The 14,280-nt window shown below is 46.1% G+C and overlaps 1 protein-coding gene across 1 annotated transcript in view; it reads right to left on the bottom strand.

The window, feature by feature from the left end:
- The window catches only part of NCF1 (neutrophil cytosolic factor 1), a 50,811-nt gene that overhangs the window by 1,690 nt on the left and 34,841 nt on the right, over window positions 1-14,280 (bottom strand). The window contains exons 8-9 of the mRNA XM_073574876.1: window positions 11,696-11,813; window positions 5,969-6,070 (exon numbers count right to left, since the gene is read on the bottom strand). Of these exons, the coding sequence (XP_073430977.1) occupies window positions 5,969-6,070; window positions 11,696-11,813 (220 nt within the window). The remainder of the gene's footprint in view (window positions 1-5,968; window positions 6,071-11,695; window positions 11,814-14,280) is intronic.

Below are 14,280 nucleotides of genomic sequence, written 5' to 3'. Positions count from 1 at the left end.
TGTCTAGGCTAGAGATGTTTCTGCTGGGGTGTGAAAACTGCTGGCTTTTGGGGGCAGTTCAAGAGAGCAGGAATGAGGATGTGAGTAGATTGTGGTCGAATTGGGGGAAAGGTGAGGTTAATTGGTTATATAGGGAACAGAGATGGGTGAAGATGAGATCTAGTGTATGTCCATCTCCATGGGTAACTGTGGAAGACATTTTGAGTAAGACCAAAGGATGAAGCGAGTGACAAGAGTTTTGAAGCTTTTGACTGGTGGATGTAAATCGGGATGTTGAAGCCCATGATGATGGTGGTAATGGCAGCAGAGAGAAAGCATAGAAACCAGGTGGTGAAGTGATTGATAAAGATAGTGGATGGCCCTGGGGGTCGGTATATAACAGTCAATTGGAGGTTGGAAGTTGAGTTGATATGGAAATGAGTGCAATTCAAAAGAAGGAAAGGTAAGGGAAGGTAGAGGTTGGATTGGGTTAAAGGTGCAGTTGTTAGAGAGGAGAGGGTCAAATCTTCCACCATGTTTGTTGCCAGGGCAAGGAGAAGGCCACCATAACACAAGACAGCGGGGTGGCTGTGACATAGGGTGTTAGTCATGTTTTTGTGATACCCAGGAAAGACAGACTTTGAGAAGTGAAGAGGTCATAAATAACATTGCGTGTATTACAGATGGAGCAGGCATTCCATAGTGCTCCACTAAGAGGGAATGATGGTGCAGGGGTCAAAACGATGGCTTTTAGATTAAAGAGGTTGCAGGGATTCCTAGTCCAAAGTCATGCAACAGATCAAGCATATAGAACTCAAGGCACAGGAAAGCACAAAGCACAAACCTGACAAGATGAATGTACGTCTGGCAGTGTTCTGGGAAACTCAGCTCAGTTAAGAAGCATGGCCATTAATTGGAATAATGAACACATGAGACAGCCGACGCTACGCAGTCACAGATTGGCTAGCTGAGCTGTCAATAAACACACCGACAGCTCAGCATGCCCCTGAATCAGACTGGATGACCATGCTGTCAATCACAGTACTGGCAGCTTCAGCATGCCCATGTACTGGATTGGATGGCCAAGCTGTCAGTAACTGCATCCCAGACACCCTGAGGGGTGGAACTGTGACACTAAGGTCTTACCTTTTATTCACTGCTGGTACATTTCTAATGTGCACTTAACAAGCTGCACTTAAAGAAGCTGTATACATATACCGCCATAGCATTTACAAAAAAGTGTGATTTGTTATGTACATTAATATATGTTGGTGGAGAAAACATTATTAGCTGTGATAAAACTGAATTATATGTAATTACATCAAACTAATTATGCCTTTTACATAGATATAAAATCAAACTTTTTTAAAATTTCACAATTTTGCCAGGAATCCTATCATAATAAACAGTAATAGTTAGATTCATAGAGGGAAGATGAGGCTCATATGACCAGCATGTGATGTTTGAAAGAAACGGGTCGAATTTTATATATATATATATATATACAGTGGGGCAAAAAAGTATTTAGTCAGTCAGCAATAGTGCAAGTTCCACCACTTAAAAAGATGAGAGGCGTCTGTAATTTACATCATAGGTAGACCTCAACTATGGGAGACAAACTGAGAAAAAAAAATCCAGAAAATCACATTGTCTGTTTTTTTTTCATTTTATTTGCATATTATGGTGGAAAATAAGTATTTGGTCAGAAACAAAATTTCATCTCAATACTTTGTGATATATCCTTTGTTGGCAATGACAGAGGTCAAACGTTTTCTGTAAGTCTTCACAAGGTTGCCACACACTGTTGTTGGTATGTTGGCCCATTCCTCCATGCAGATCTCCTCTAGAGCAGTGATGTTTTTGGCTTTTCGCTTGGCAACACGGACTTTCAACTCCCTCCAAAGGTTTTCTATAGGGTTGAGATCTGGAGACTGGCTAGGCCACTCCAGGACCTTGAAATGCTTCTTACGAAGCCACTCCTTCTTTGCCCTGGCGGTGTGCTTTGGATCATTGTCATGTTGAAAGACCCAGCCACGTTTCATCTTCAATGCCCTTGCTGATGGAAGGAGGTTTGCACTCAAAATCTCACGATACATGGCCCCATTCATTCTTTCATGTACCCGGATCAGTCGTCCTGGCCCCTTTGCAGAGAAACAGCCCCAAAGCATGATGTTTCCACCACCATGCTTTACAGTAGGTATGGTGTTTGATGGATGCAACTCAGTATTCTTTTTCCTCCAAACACGACAAGTTGTGTTTCTACCAAACAGTTCCAGTTTGGTTTCATCAGACCATAGGACATTCTCCCAAAACTCCTCTGGATCATCCAAATACTCTCTAGCAAACTTCAGACGGGCCCGGACATGTACAGGCTTAAGCAGTGGGACACGTCTGGCACTGCAGGATCTGAGTCCATGGTGGCGTAGTGTGTTACTTATGGTAGGCCTTGTTACATTGGTCCCAGCTCTCTGCAGTTCATTCACTAGGTCCCCCCGCGTGGTTCTGGGATTTTTGTTCTTGTGATCATTCTGACCTCACGGGGTGGGATTTTGCGTGGAGCACCAGATCGAGGGAGATTATCAGTGGTCTTGTATGTCTTCCATTTTCTAATTATTGCTCCCACAGTTGATTTCTTCACTCCAAGCTGGTTGGCTATTGCAGATTCAGTCTTCCCAGCCTGGTGCAGGGCTACAATTTTGTTTCTGGTGTCCTTTGACAGCTCTTTTGTCTTCACCATAGTGGAGTTTGGAGTCAGACTGTTTGAGGGTGTGCACAGGTGTCTTTTTATACTGATAACAAGTTTAAACAGGTGCCATTACTACAGGTAATGAGTGGAGGAAAGAGGAGACTCTTAAAGAAGAAGTTACAGGTCTGTGAGAGCCAGAAATCTTGATTGCTTGTTTCTGACCAAATACTTATTTTCCACCATAATATGCAAATAAAATGAAAAAAAAACAGACAATGTGATTTTCTGGATTTTTTTTTCTCACTTTGTCTCCCATAGTTGAGGTCTACCTATGATGTAAATTACAGACGCCTTTCATCTTTTTAAGTGGTGGAACTTACACTATTGCTGACTGACTAAATACTTTTTTGCCCCACTGTATATATATATATATATATATATATATATATATATATATACTGAAAATTGTGGTACAACAAAGGGTGTTTTGCTGGATGGGAGATACGTTTCTCCCAGCAGGTTAAAGTTTGGCTGGGATTTTCCCTAAAGACAAGGACCTGCGATGATGTCATGGTCACGTGATCAGCCCATGTGATGTCTACCTTACATGTGGGTGGGGTTATGGGCTTTGTATTGGAGGTTGGTATATGGCACATGGTGAGTGTGTGTGGAAGGTACAGGAACTTGGCTGGAGTTAGCCTGTATTTGTTTGCTGGACTACCCGTGTTGCAGAGCTATAGCAGCAAGACTCCAAGCAACCCGGGGAATGGCACCTGGCGGATGCCGCTGACCTGGCAGCCAGTTAGTTAAGCCCGTCCCTTGCAAGGGTGAGTCTGGGATCAGTGGTTCTCTCTGGAGTCTATTTGTATTTTTCCGTTACTTTCTGTTAACCTGCTGTTTTAAAGTGACAGTAAACCACTGAGGTTGGACTATAAGCCTGTGTGTTGCCTCATTACTGCGTCCCTGCATTGCCTACCAGAGCAAATCTCTACAATTGGTGGAGAATGAGGGCATACGCAGTGAGGCCGGGCTGTTTTTTGCTCATTTTTTGCTCTGTACTCCAGCTTATGTCCTGGGTGAAAAGAGTGTCGCAGACCCAGGTGGAGAACTTTCCAGAAATGGAGACCACAGTAAAAATGCTTATGGAGGCCATGCGACAGCAGCCGCAGGCTACACAGCAGCAGCAGGAGGCCATGAGACAGCAGCAGCATGCTATGCAGCAGCAGGAGGCCATGCGGCAGCAGCAGCAAGAGGCCATGCAACAGCAGCAAGAGGCTACGCAGCAGCTGATATTTAATCAACAGCAGCAGGAAACCAATCGGCTGTTTATACAGCATATCACGACAGCACAGACAACAGGAAATTCCCGGGGAATCCATGATGTCCTGAAAGCGGTTCGTACAGCGGTTCCCAAAATGGAGAAGTCCGCTGCCTGCATTTCAGATAGAGAAGGCTCCATTACCTCTGGACGAGTCAGGAGAAACCCACTCCAAACAACCCGGGGAATGGCACTTGGCGGATGCCGCTGACCTGGCAGCCGCTTAGTCAAACCCGTCCCTTGCAAGGGTGAGTCTGGGATCAGTGGTTCTCCAAGCTGGAGTCTATTTGTGTTTTTCCGTTACTTTCTGTTAACCTGCTGTTTTAAAGTGACATTAAACCACTGAAGTTGGACTATAAGCCTGTATGTTGCCTCATTACTGCGTCCCTGCCATTGCCTACCAGAGCAAATCCCTACTATATATGTGTGTGTGTGTGTGTGTGTGTGTGTGTGTGTGTGTATATATATATATATATGTGGCTCCCCTGAGGGTTCAGTCGCCACAGAGGTAATGCACCTCCTCCTGAGGTGTGGTACCCCACCATCCAGGTAAGGTGGAGACACCTGACCACACTCCAACACCTGCATCCCACACAACATAGTAGTGTAGCAAAGCACCCTTTGGTGGCTCCCTGCTTGGAACACGAAGCGTGCTGGGAGGCGGGTGGAGTTTAGTCTGCACCAAAAGAGCGGGAAGAGTTTAGGATTTAGTCAGTCTGACAGAGTCAGTGGAGGAGTGAAGATCCCCTGAGTGGGATGGATGAAGGAAGTGCTGCAGCCGACCTCAGTGACCTGGGTCCGCTGGCACAGGAAAGAGACATTGATGGGAAGCCTGACTCCATAAGAAGGAATGATTAGTACGGAACATGAGGAGAGGAGGACTAAGGATCAGGGTTAGGGCAGAACCCTTACCAAGTTCACAGCGCAAGGTCGGGGTCCGGTCCCCGAGGTTGTACGGATACTAATGGACCTGCAGCAGACACCGGAGGAATAGAAGTTGTCACCACTTTATTCCCACACAAGACTTGGGGGCACAACAGCAACGATAGTGAGCCAGGACTTGGTAGCAAGGAGTCCCCGAAGCAGGCTACAGCTGTCTGCCGTACAAGTAGAGTTCATAGGAACATCTGACAGGAGGAACTCCAGTGTAACTCAGTACTGAGAGTACTTCACTATAGGCGCAAAAGGGAGACGTTCAGAAACGGCACATATGTTGGCGGAGTGTTGGAACGGAGTACTTCATCTTGCCCGGAAGTTGGCTGAGCCCCTGACCTGGAGGACACTGCACCGAGGCGGGCACCTGTATGCATCACAGACTGTGAGTAAAGCTTTGGAACTACATGCCCTGGTGTCCTCCACTTATTCCTGCGCCAACACACTCGGCACTGCTACATCGCTGTGCCTGACACCGCACCATCTACGTCTCCTCCCTATCTCTTCACCTACACTGCCCTGGGACTACTGCCCTACCTGTGGAGGGCCACAACACCATTGCTGCACCACACCATCTGTCCCAGAGGATCTGCAGCGTCGGCTTAACATCTTCATTGCCAAACACCACAGGTGGCGTCACGAATCATTCACTAATAAACTTTAATCATCATCCACACACCACACACTCAACATTCCCTTTTTACAATGGACGCCCAGGGCCACGGACCGGGTCACAGCTACCATGACAACTCCCATTGAAATCCACCAGGCCCGGCTCAGAGTACCCTGCCGACCTGGCGAGACCCTGGGGGCGTTCCATATATATATATACATATATATATATATATATATATATATATATATATATATACTGTGTGTATGTATGTATTTTTTTGAGCAGTGTATATATTAGCTACTATTGGCCTCATTTGACTTTTCATAGGAGATGTTGTTGGCCAAAAGACCATAGTGGTAAGACAGTAAGACAGTGGCCACTTTTTGAAAAAAATATATTTTTACTGCTATTTCAATTTTATCTGTTTAGTTTTTACCTCCGAGGTGGTAAGCCCTTTGTCTGGTTTCCATTTGCGGCAGGAGCATCTCCAGACTTTTGAAGGTACATTGCAGGAAAGTAGCCAGTTATGCTGCCACTCCTGGAAAAAAAATGAATATTTATTGAATGAAGAGGAAATTTAATTACATGAGTCACGCAGTAGCTATTGATAGAAGGGTTTTCCGGGTATACAGATTGTTAAAACATTGTAAAGCCTGTGAGAAATGAAGAAACTTCATAATTTACTTGCTTTTAAAATTTTGTCCTTTCCCTGAGCTGTCCCATGTGGTCATGTGGCCTCCTGTTCTTGACTTCCTGCTACTGTCCATTCAAAGCACAGATTACAGAGATTTCCAGTCTGTGCTTTAAAAGGAACATAGCCTGCCAGCCATGCACAGACCTGCATGCGTGTTCTGTTTAGTAATGTCCTGGGTGGCATGATAATCACAAGTTTTGAGTGACTGGGGAAGTTATACAAGGTGGGAAGACAAAACTCATAAAGCTAGGACACAGCTGTACAAAGTATATGACTCATGGCTTCTTTACATCTGGGGTCAGAAACTAGAAAATCATTCTTCTTAGCACAATAAAAGGGCTCTTTCCAATCCACAAACTTTTTCTTATTACACTCAGGATGGTGATTTGTAGGTGGAGTGGGCAGACAGAGGGTGGGAGTGTGGAGGGTGTATACAAGTCTGGCACAGAAGCTAGAGCAATGCATTTTATAAAATGTAGCCTAGAGGCTACATTTGGAACAGTTTATGATATAAAGATTACATGCCACAAAGATGGCTGGGGGGATCTAAATAGAGGAAAAAATTGTAACAATGGGGATTAGAATCTCATTACAGGGACAGCCAGATCATTTTTTTGTGCTTGGAAAACCCCTTTAATTCCTAATTTAAGGAGGTTTTCTTTTAGAAAGTGATGAACTATTTCCAGAGCATGTCATTACTTCATGATCTGTGTTGTTCCAACCTCTAGGACTCACACCAATTTTGCGAATAAAGTTGTAAATAGTGCTAGATTGGAACTGCATCGCCTTCTAAGCTTTTCCTGTACAACATCCCTCAAGTTCACCATAAATGGGGCTTGCTGTGCGTGTAAACACTATGACACTAAGCAAGCATGGAATTCACTTAATTCATGAAAGTGTTGTCCACTACTAGGACAACTCCTTCTTGATCTGAATGTTTGGCGCCGATAAAATAAAAACACTTATGATCACTTCCCATGCCGTTCAAGTGGTGTCAGCACTCGCATTTCCGGGGCTCTAGTGCGTCACTGTCCATGCTTTTGGACAAATTGAACATCAAGCGGTAGTCATAGAGCAGGCACATCTCTGACTTCCTCACCATGTTCGATTTGTCAGAAGGCGGAGACAGTGATGCCAGCATTGATTGGGCGCAGGGTTCACGTTTCATAACAACCTAACGGGGGCCCTGGGAACGTAAGTGCAGACACCACTGGAATGGCACCGGCACAGGAGGTGAGTAAAGTGTTTTTATTTTATTGATGTGAAACATTCAGATCACGAAGGGGTTGTCGAAGTAGTGGACAACCCCTTTAAAATCTGTAGAGGTGACAGAGATCAGACCAATCCTAAAATTATTTTTAACAAAAGGTATCCATATATGCTAATTCAATGGCACTTCATAACAATATACAATTCAAAACAATCTGGAGTATAGTTACTCCAGAAACATGAAGAGATCTATTATGATAAAATATATATTTTTTATTTATTCCATTTAAAACCATAAATATAACAACAGAAAGGTAAAATTGCAGAGTGCCTCATAAGGAGAACGCCATAAATTCCCAACAATACATACAGTGGGTACAAAAAGTATTCAGACCCCTTTAAATTTTTCACTCTTTGTTTCATTGCAGCCATTTGGTAAATTCAAAATAGTTCATCTTTTTCTCATTACTGTACACTCTGCACCCCATCTTGACTGAAAAAAACAGAAATGTAGAAATTTTTACAAATTTATTAAAAAAAGAAAAAGTGAACTATCACATGGTCATAAGTATTCAGACCCTTTGCTCAGACACTCATATTTAAGTCTCATGCTGTCCATTTCCTTGTGATCCTCCTTGAGATGGTTCTACTCCTTCATTGGAGTCCAGCTGTGTTTAATTAAACTGATAGGACTTGATTTGTAAAGGCACACACCTCTCTATATAAGAGCTCACAGTGCATGTCAGACCCAATGAGAATCATGAGCTCAAAGGAACTGGCCAAGGAGCTCAGAGACAGAATTGTGGCCTGGCACACGTCTGGCCAAGGTTACGAAAGAATTTCTACAGTACTCAAGGTTCCTAAGAGCACAGTGGCCTCTATAATCCTTAAAAGGAAGAAGTTTGGAACCACCAGAAGTCTTCCTAGACCTGGCCGTCCAGCCAAACTGAGCAATCGTGGGAGAAGAGCCTTGGTGAGAGTGGTAAAGAAGAACCCCAAGATCACCGTGGCTGAGCTCCACAGATGCAGTAGGGCGATGGGGGAATGTTCCACAAAGTCAACTATCACTGCAGCCCTCCACCAATCGGGGCTTTATGGCAGAGTGGCCAACGGAAGCCTCTCCTCAGTGCAAGACATATGAAAGCCCACATAAAGTGTGCTGAAAAACACATGAAGGACTCCCAGACTATGAGAAATAAGATTCTCTGCTCTGATGATACGAAGATAGAACTTTTTAGTGATAATTCTAAGCGGTATGTGTGGAGAAAAACAGGCAATGCTCCTCACCTGCCCATTACTATCCCAACAGTGAAACGTGGTGGCAGCATCATGCTCTGGGGGTGTTTTTCAGCTGCAAGGACAGGACGACTGGTTGCAATTGAAGGAAACATGAATGCGGCCAAGTACAGAGATATCCTGGATGAAAACCTTTTCCAGGACCTCAGACTTGGTTGAAGGTTCACCTTCCAACAAGACAATGACCCTAAGCACACAGCTAAAATAACAAAGGAATGGCTTCAGAACAACTCTGTGACCATTCTTGACTGGCCCAGCCAGAGCCCTGACCTAAAGCCAATTGAGCATCTCTGGAGAGACCTGAAAATGCCTGTCCACCAACGTTCACCATCCAACCTGACGGAACTGGAGAGGATCTGCAAGGAAGAATGGCAGAGGATCCCCAAATCCAGGTATCAAAAATTTGTTGCATCATTCCCAAGAAGACTCATGCTCATGGCTGTACTAGCTTAAAAGGGTGCTTCTACTCAATACTGAGCATAGGGTCTGAATACTTATGACCATGTGATATTTCAGTTTTTCTTTTTTAATAAATTTGCCAAAATTTCTACATTTGTTTTTTTCAGTCAAGATGGGGTGCATAGTGAACATTAATGAGAAAAAAAAATGAACTTTTTTGAATTTACCAAATAACTACAACGAAACAAAGAGTGTAAAATTTAAAGGGGTCCGAATACTTCCCATACCCACTGTATATCTGAAACAAGGAGATTAACTTCTAGATAATAACATAAGGATAGGTAATTAAATAAACAGTATAAGCAGACATACAGAAGGAGGACTAAAAATGCATTGTATAATATCAATTAGTACTTGGATAGTAAGAGGTGCATAGTTATACCTCCATATAACAATAGTTCGCAAATAACAGTAGTCCAAAATGCCCTTGCCAAAAAATAGCCGGTACATGCACTCGTCACTGTAACTCAATTGCCCGTAGGCTATTACCCCACTCTGAGGAGAGGTTATAAAACCCGAAAACACATAGCAAATTCAAACAAGCCCAAGTCGTTAATTCATGCAGATATGAATGGCTTCTTCCCACCCCAACACGCGTTTCGGCCCCGGAAGAAGCCAGCGGCATCTGCTTTCTTGGAACCTGTAGAACGCTGTCACTATCTAGTACTTCTTTTGCACCCACTCACACTCTTGACTCTGAACTTGACTCTATATTAAATTCCACACTCACTAAAGCAGGAAGGGCTCCCCTTGGGCTAATCCCAAGGTGTTAACTGTATACTATCCTGGGTGATGCAAATTGTATGATATCCTTTCTAAGGGTTCCCCTAGTGGACAAACTTCATCAATCCTCGAGAACGGCCTTGAGGCAGAATCTCCAGGAGAACCGAGACACAAACATAAGGATAAAATGCAAAACATATAACATAACACATTATCATATAGCATTATTCACATTAACTCCTTCCTGCCACGACATCTTCGTCTCCCTCCCTACATTCCCATGAAACCTACAACTTGTGTAGCTCCGATCTCAAGTCAAGTGACCACTGGACATGTGACTCACCCCCAGAGGCCGTGGGGTACTCGGTGCCGGGCCCGTTGATTACAATGGGAGATGTCACAGTGGCAGTGACCCGGCCCGTGGCCTCAGGCGTCAATGTAAAAGGAGGTAGAGTGATGGGGATAAAGTTGTTGAGATGATTCATGATGCCACCTGTGGTTTCTGGTCAGTTTGACCAGCCCTGCAGGGTTGCTTCTCTGGGACAGATGGTGTGATGCAGCAATGATGTTGAAGCTCCCCACAAGTGGAGTTGTAGTCCCAGGGCAGAGTAGATGAGGTTGGCAAGTGGGGAGATGGTGTAAAAAAGTAGATGTAGCAGAGCCGGGTGTAAGGTGCAAGAATAAGTGGAGGACAAAAGGGCATGTAGTTCCAAGGCTTTATTCACAGTCTGGTGCACACAGATGCCCGCTTCGGTGCAGTGTCCTCCAGGTCAGGGGCTCAGCCAACTCCCAGGCAAGGTAAAGTACACCTTTCCAGCACTCCTCCAACATGTGCCTTCTCTGAACGTCTCCACACTAGCGCCTAATCTGAAGAACTTGTAGTTGCGTATTAAACTCAAGTTTCTTGATGTTACTTAGAACTCTACTTGTACGGCAGACAGCTGTAGCCTTCTTCGGGGACTTCTTGCTATCATGTCCCGGCTCACCCACATTGCTGTTGTTGCCCCAAGTCTTAGATGGGAATAAAGTGGTGACGACTTCTATTCCTCCGGTTTCTGCTGCAGGAACATCAGTATCCATACAACCTCGGGGACCGGACCCCGGCCATGTGCTTCATACTTGAGGAAGGGCTCTGCTCTGACCCTAGTCCTTAGTTCTCTTCTTCTCCTTACGTTCCGTACTAAACTATCTTCCCTCTGAAGAATCAGGCTTTCTATGGCTCTTTCCTGTGCCAGCAGCTCCAGGTCACAGGAGTCTGCTGCAGCACCTCCTTCACTCCATCCCTCTCAGGGGATCTTCTCTCACAGACTGACTACTTCCTAACATTCTCCCGCTCTCATGTGCAGTCTAAGCTCCACCCACCTCCCAGCACTCTTCGTGTTCCAAGCAGGGAGCCACAAAGGTTGCTCTGCTACACTACTGGTGTGCGTGTGGGATCTGAGTGTTGGAGTGTGGTCAGGTGTCTCCACCTTACCTGGATAGTGGGGTACCACACCTAAGGAGGAGGTGCAGTACCTCTGTGGTGACTGAACCCTCAGGGGCGCCACATATGTAATAGGATAGGGAAGATGCAGCTAATGAAAACAAATTATTAACCTTATTGCCCTGCTGCTGTTGGGACGATGTGAGGTAAAACCCTTTAAAAAATAATTTGCAAGAAAATAGTAAACACATAAAATACATGGTAAAACTCTTAAAAAGTTAAATGATTTAGAGTTACTAATTTCTAGATCATTTCTACTAACTTAACAATATTAATTGTTACCAGAAGTTTATACATACCTTACAACCCACCAACCATCAAGAAGCTTGTGAATGACTTCAACAGTTTCTCCTTCTTGCATAGATAATTCATCTTCTAAATCTCCTGAATAATCTCTTGTCGAGAAATGCAGTTCACCTGTATGCACACATGGTCCAATAAACATGAAAGTTCTATAAAGTCCTGGTATAGAGCATAGATTAGCATCTCCTACAGATGAGAATAACGATGACAAGCAACCACTAGCTTTATCGCCTGTTAGTGTTACAGTACTTGCCTTTAGTATTGAGCGAGCATGCTCAGATAACACCTTATAGGTGCAGGGCCACCATCAGGGCATTACTGCCCTAACTGACGTATGGTGCCTGGTCAGCAGAAGGGACCCGCATTGGGCCCCGTCTCTTCTGCTGATCAGGCCTCAGAGGCAGGATTCTGCCGATGCAGTAACGGAACCTGCATCCAAGACGCAGGTTCAGTTACTCTATTACCTTGCGGGCCCGCAAGGCAATAGTTAAAACCACCAGCCAATCGGAGGCTGGCAGTGACGTCAGAGCGCACATCGCTGGCAAGTGCGTGCTTGAAACGCTGGGAGAGATCATCACCGCACAAGCACGGCCAGATAAGAGGAAAGTTGGTTTTTTTTATTGAAAGCGGCAAGCCACACTATGTTTCACCGACAGGATGGAGACACATGAACCATGTGTCTCCATCCTGCCTGGGGCAGAATGGAGACATGGTGGCAGAATGGAGACATCGGGGCAGGATTGGAGACACAGTGCAGAATGGAGACATGGGGGCAGGATTGGAGACACAGGGGCAGAATGGAGACACGGGGGCAGAATGGAGACACGGGGCAGAATGGAGACACAGGGGCAGAATGGAGAGAGGGGGCAGGATTGGAGACACGAAAGCAGGATTGGAGACCCAGGGGCAGAATGGAGACAGGGGGCAGGATTGGAGACACGGGGGCAGGATTGGAGACACGGGGGCAGGATTGGCGACACAGGAGCAGGATTGGAGACACAGGAGCAGGATTGGAGACATGGGGGAAGAATGGAGACATGGGGGAAGAATGGAGACAAGGGGGAAGAATGGAGACAAGGGGCACAATGAAGACAAGGGGCAGAATGGAGACACAGTAGCAGGATTGAAGAAACAGGAGCAGGAATGGAGACAGGGGCAAAATGGAGACATGGGAGCAGGATTGGAGACAGGGAGACAGGATGGGAGACAGGGAGGGCAGAATGGAGATGGGGCAGAATGGAGACAGGGCAGGATGGGAGACATGGGGGCAGGATGGGAGACACGGGGAAGGATGGGAGACACGGGGGCAGGATGGGAGACACGGGGGCAGGATGGAGACACAGGGGCAGATTGAAGACACATGTGGGCCCGCAAGGCAATAGTTAAAGCCGCCAGCCAATAGGAGGCTATTAGTGACCTCAGTGCGCACATCACTGGCATATGACGTTATTGTCATTTGCTGGCAAGTGCGCACTTGAAACACCGGGAGAGATCATCGCCGCAGGAGCACGGCCAGGTGAGAGGAAAGGTTTTTTGTTGTTTTTTTTATTGAAAGCGATAAGCCGCACTATGTTTCACTGACTGGATGGAGACACATGAACCATGTGTCTCCATCCTGCCTGGGGCAGAAAGGAGACAAGGATCAGAATGGAGACACGGGGGCAGAATGGAGACACGAAAGCAGGATTGGAGAAACAGGAGCAGGATTGGAGAAACGGGAGCAAGAATGAAGACAGGGGGCAGAATGGAGACAGGGGGCAAAATGTAGACACGGGAGCAGGATTTGAGACACAGGGGCAGCATGGGAGACACAGAGGCAGGATGGTAGACAGGAGGGCAGAATGGAGACACAGGGCAGGATGGGAGACACAGGGGGCAGGATGGGAGACACAGGGGGCAGGATGGAGACACAGGGGGCAGGATGGAGACATGGTGCAGAATGGAGATATATGGAGCAAGAATATGGGGTTGGATGGAGACAGATGGGTCAGGATGGAGACAGATGGGGCAGGATCATGGGGCAGAATGGAGACAGATGGGGCAGAATGGAGACAGATGGGGCAGGATAATGGGGCAGGATGGAGACAGATGGTGTAGGATCATAGGGAAGGATGGAGACATGGTGCAGGATCATGGGGAAGGATGGAGACAGATGGTGCAGAATCATGGGGCAGGATGGATACGATGGAGACAGATGGGGCAAGATCATGTGACAGATGGGGCAGGATCATGGGGCTGGATCATGGGGCAGGATGGAGACAGATGGTGTAGTATCATGGGGCAAGATGGATATGAAGGAGACAGATGAGGCAAGATCATGGGACAGATGGGGCTGGATGCTGGGACAGATGGGGCAGGATCATAGGGCAGGATGGAGAGAGGTGGGGCAGGATCATAGGGCAGGATGGAGACAGATGGGGCAGGATCATGGGGCAGGATTGAGACAGATGGGGCAGGATCATGGGACAGATGGGGCAGGATTATGGGACAGATGGCGCAGGATGAGGAGATCATATGGGGCAGGATGGGACATCCCATGGGGGTAGGATAGGAGAATATATGGTTGGAGCCAGGAATGAGA

Source organism: Dendrobates tinctorius, unplaced genomic scaffold (assembly GCF_039654945.1).
Source record: "Dendrobates tinctorius isolate UK_male_01 unplaced genomic scaffold, ASM3965494v1 ptg000007l, whole genome shotgun sequence".
Lineage (NCBI taxonomy): Eukaryota > Metazoa > Chordata > Amphibia > Anura > Dendrobatidae > Dendrobates > Dendrobates tinctorius.
This window is presented reverse-complemented; position numbering and strand designations above follow the sequence as displayed.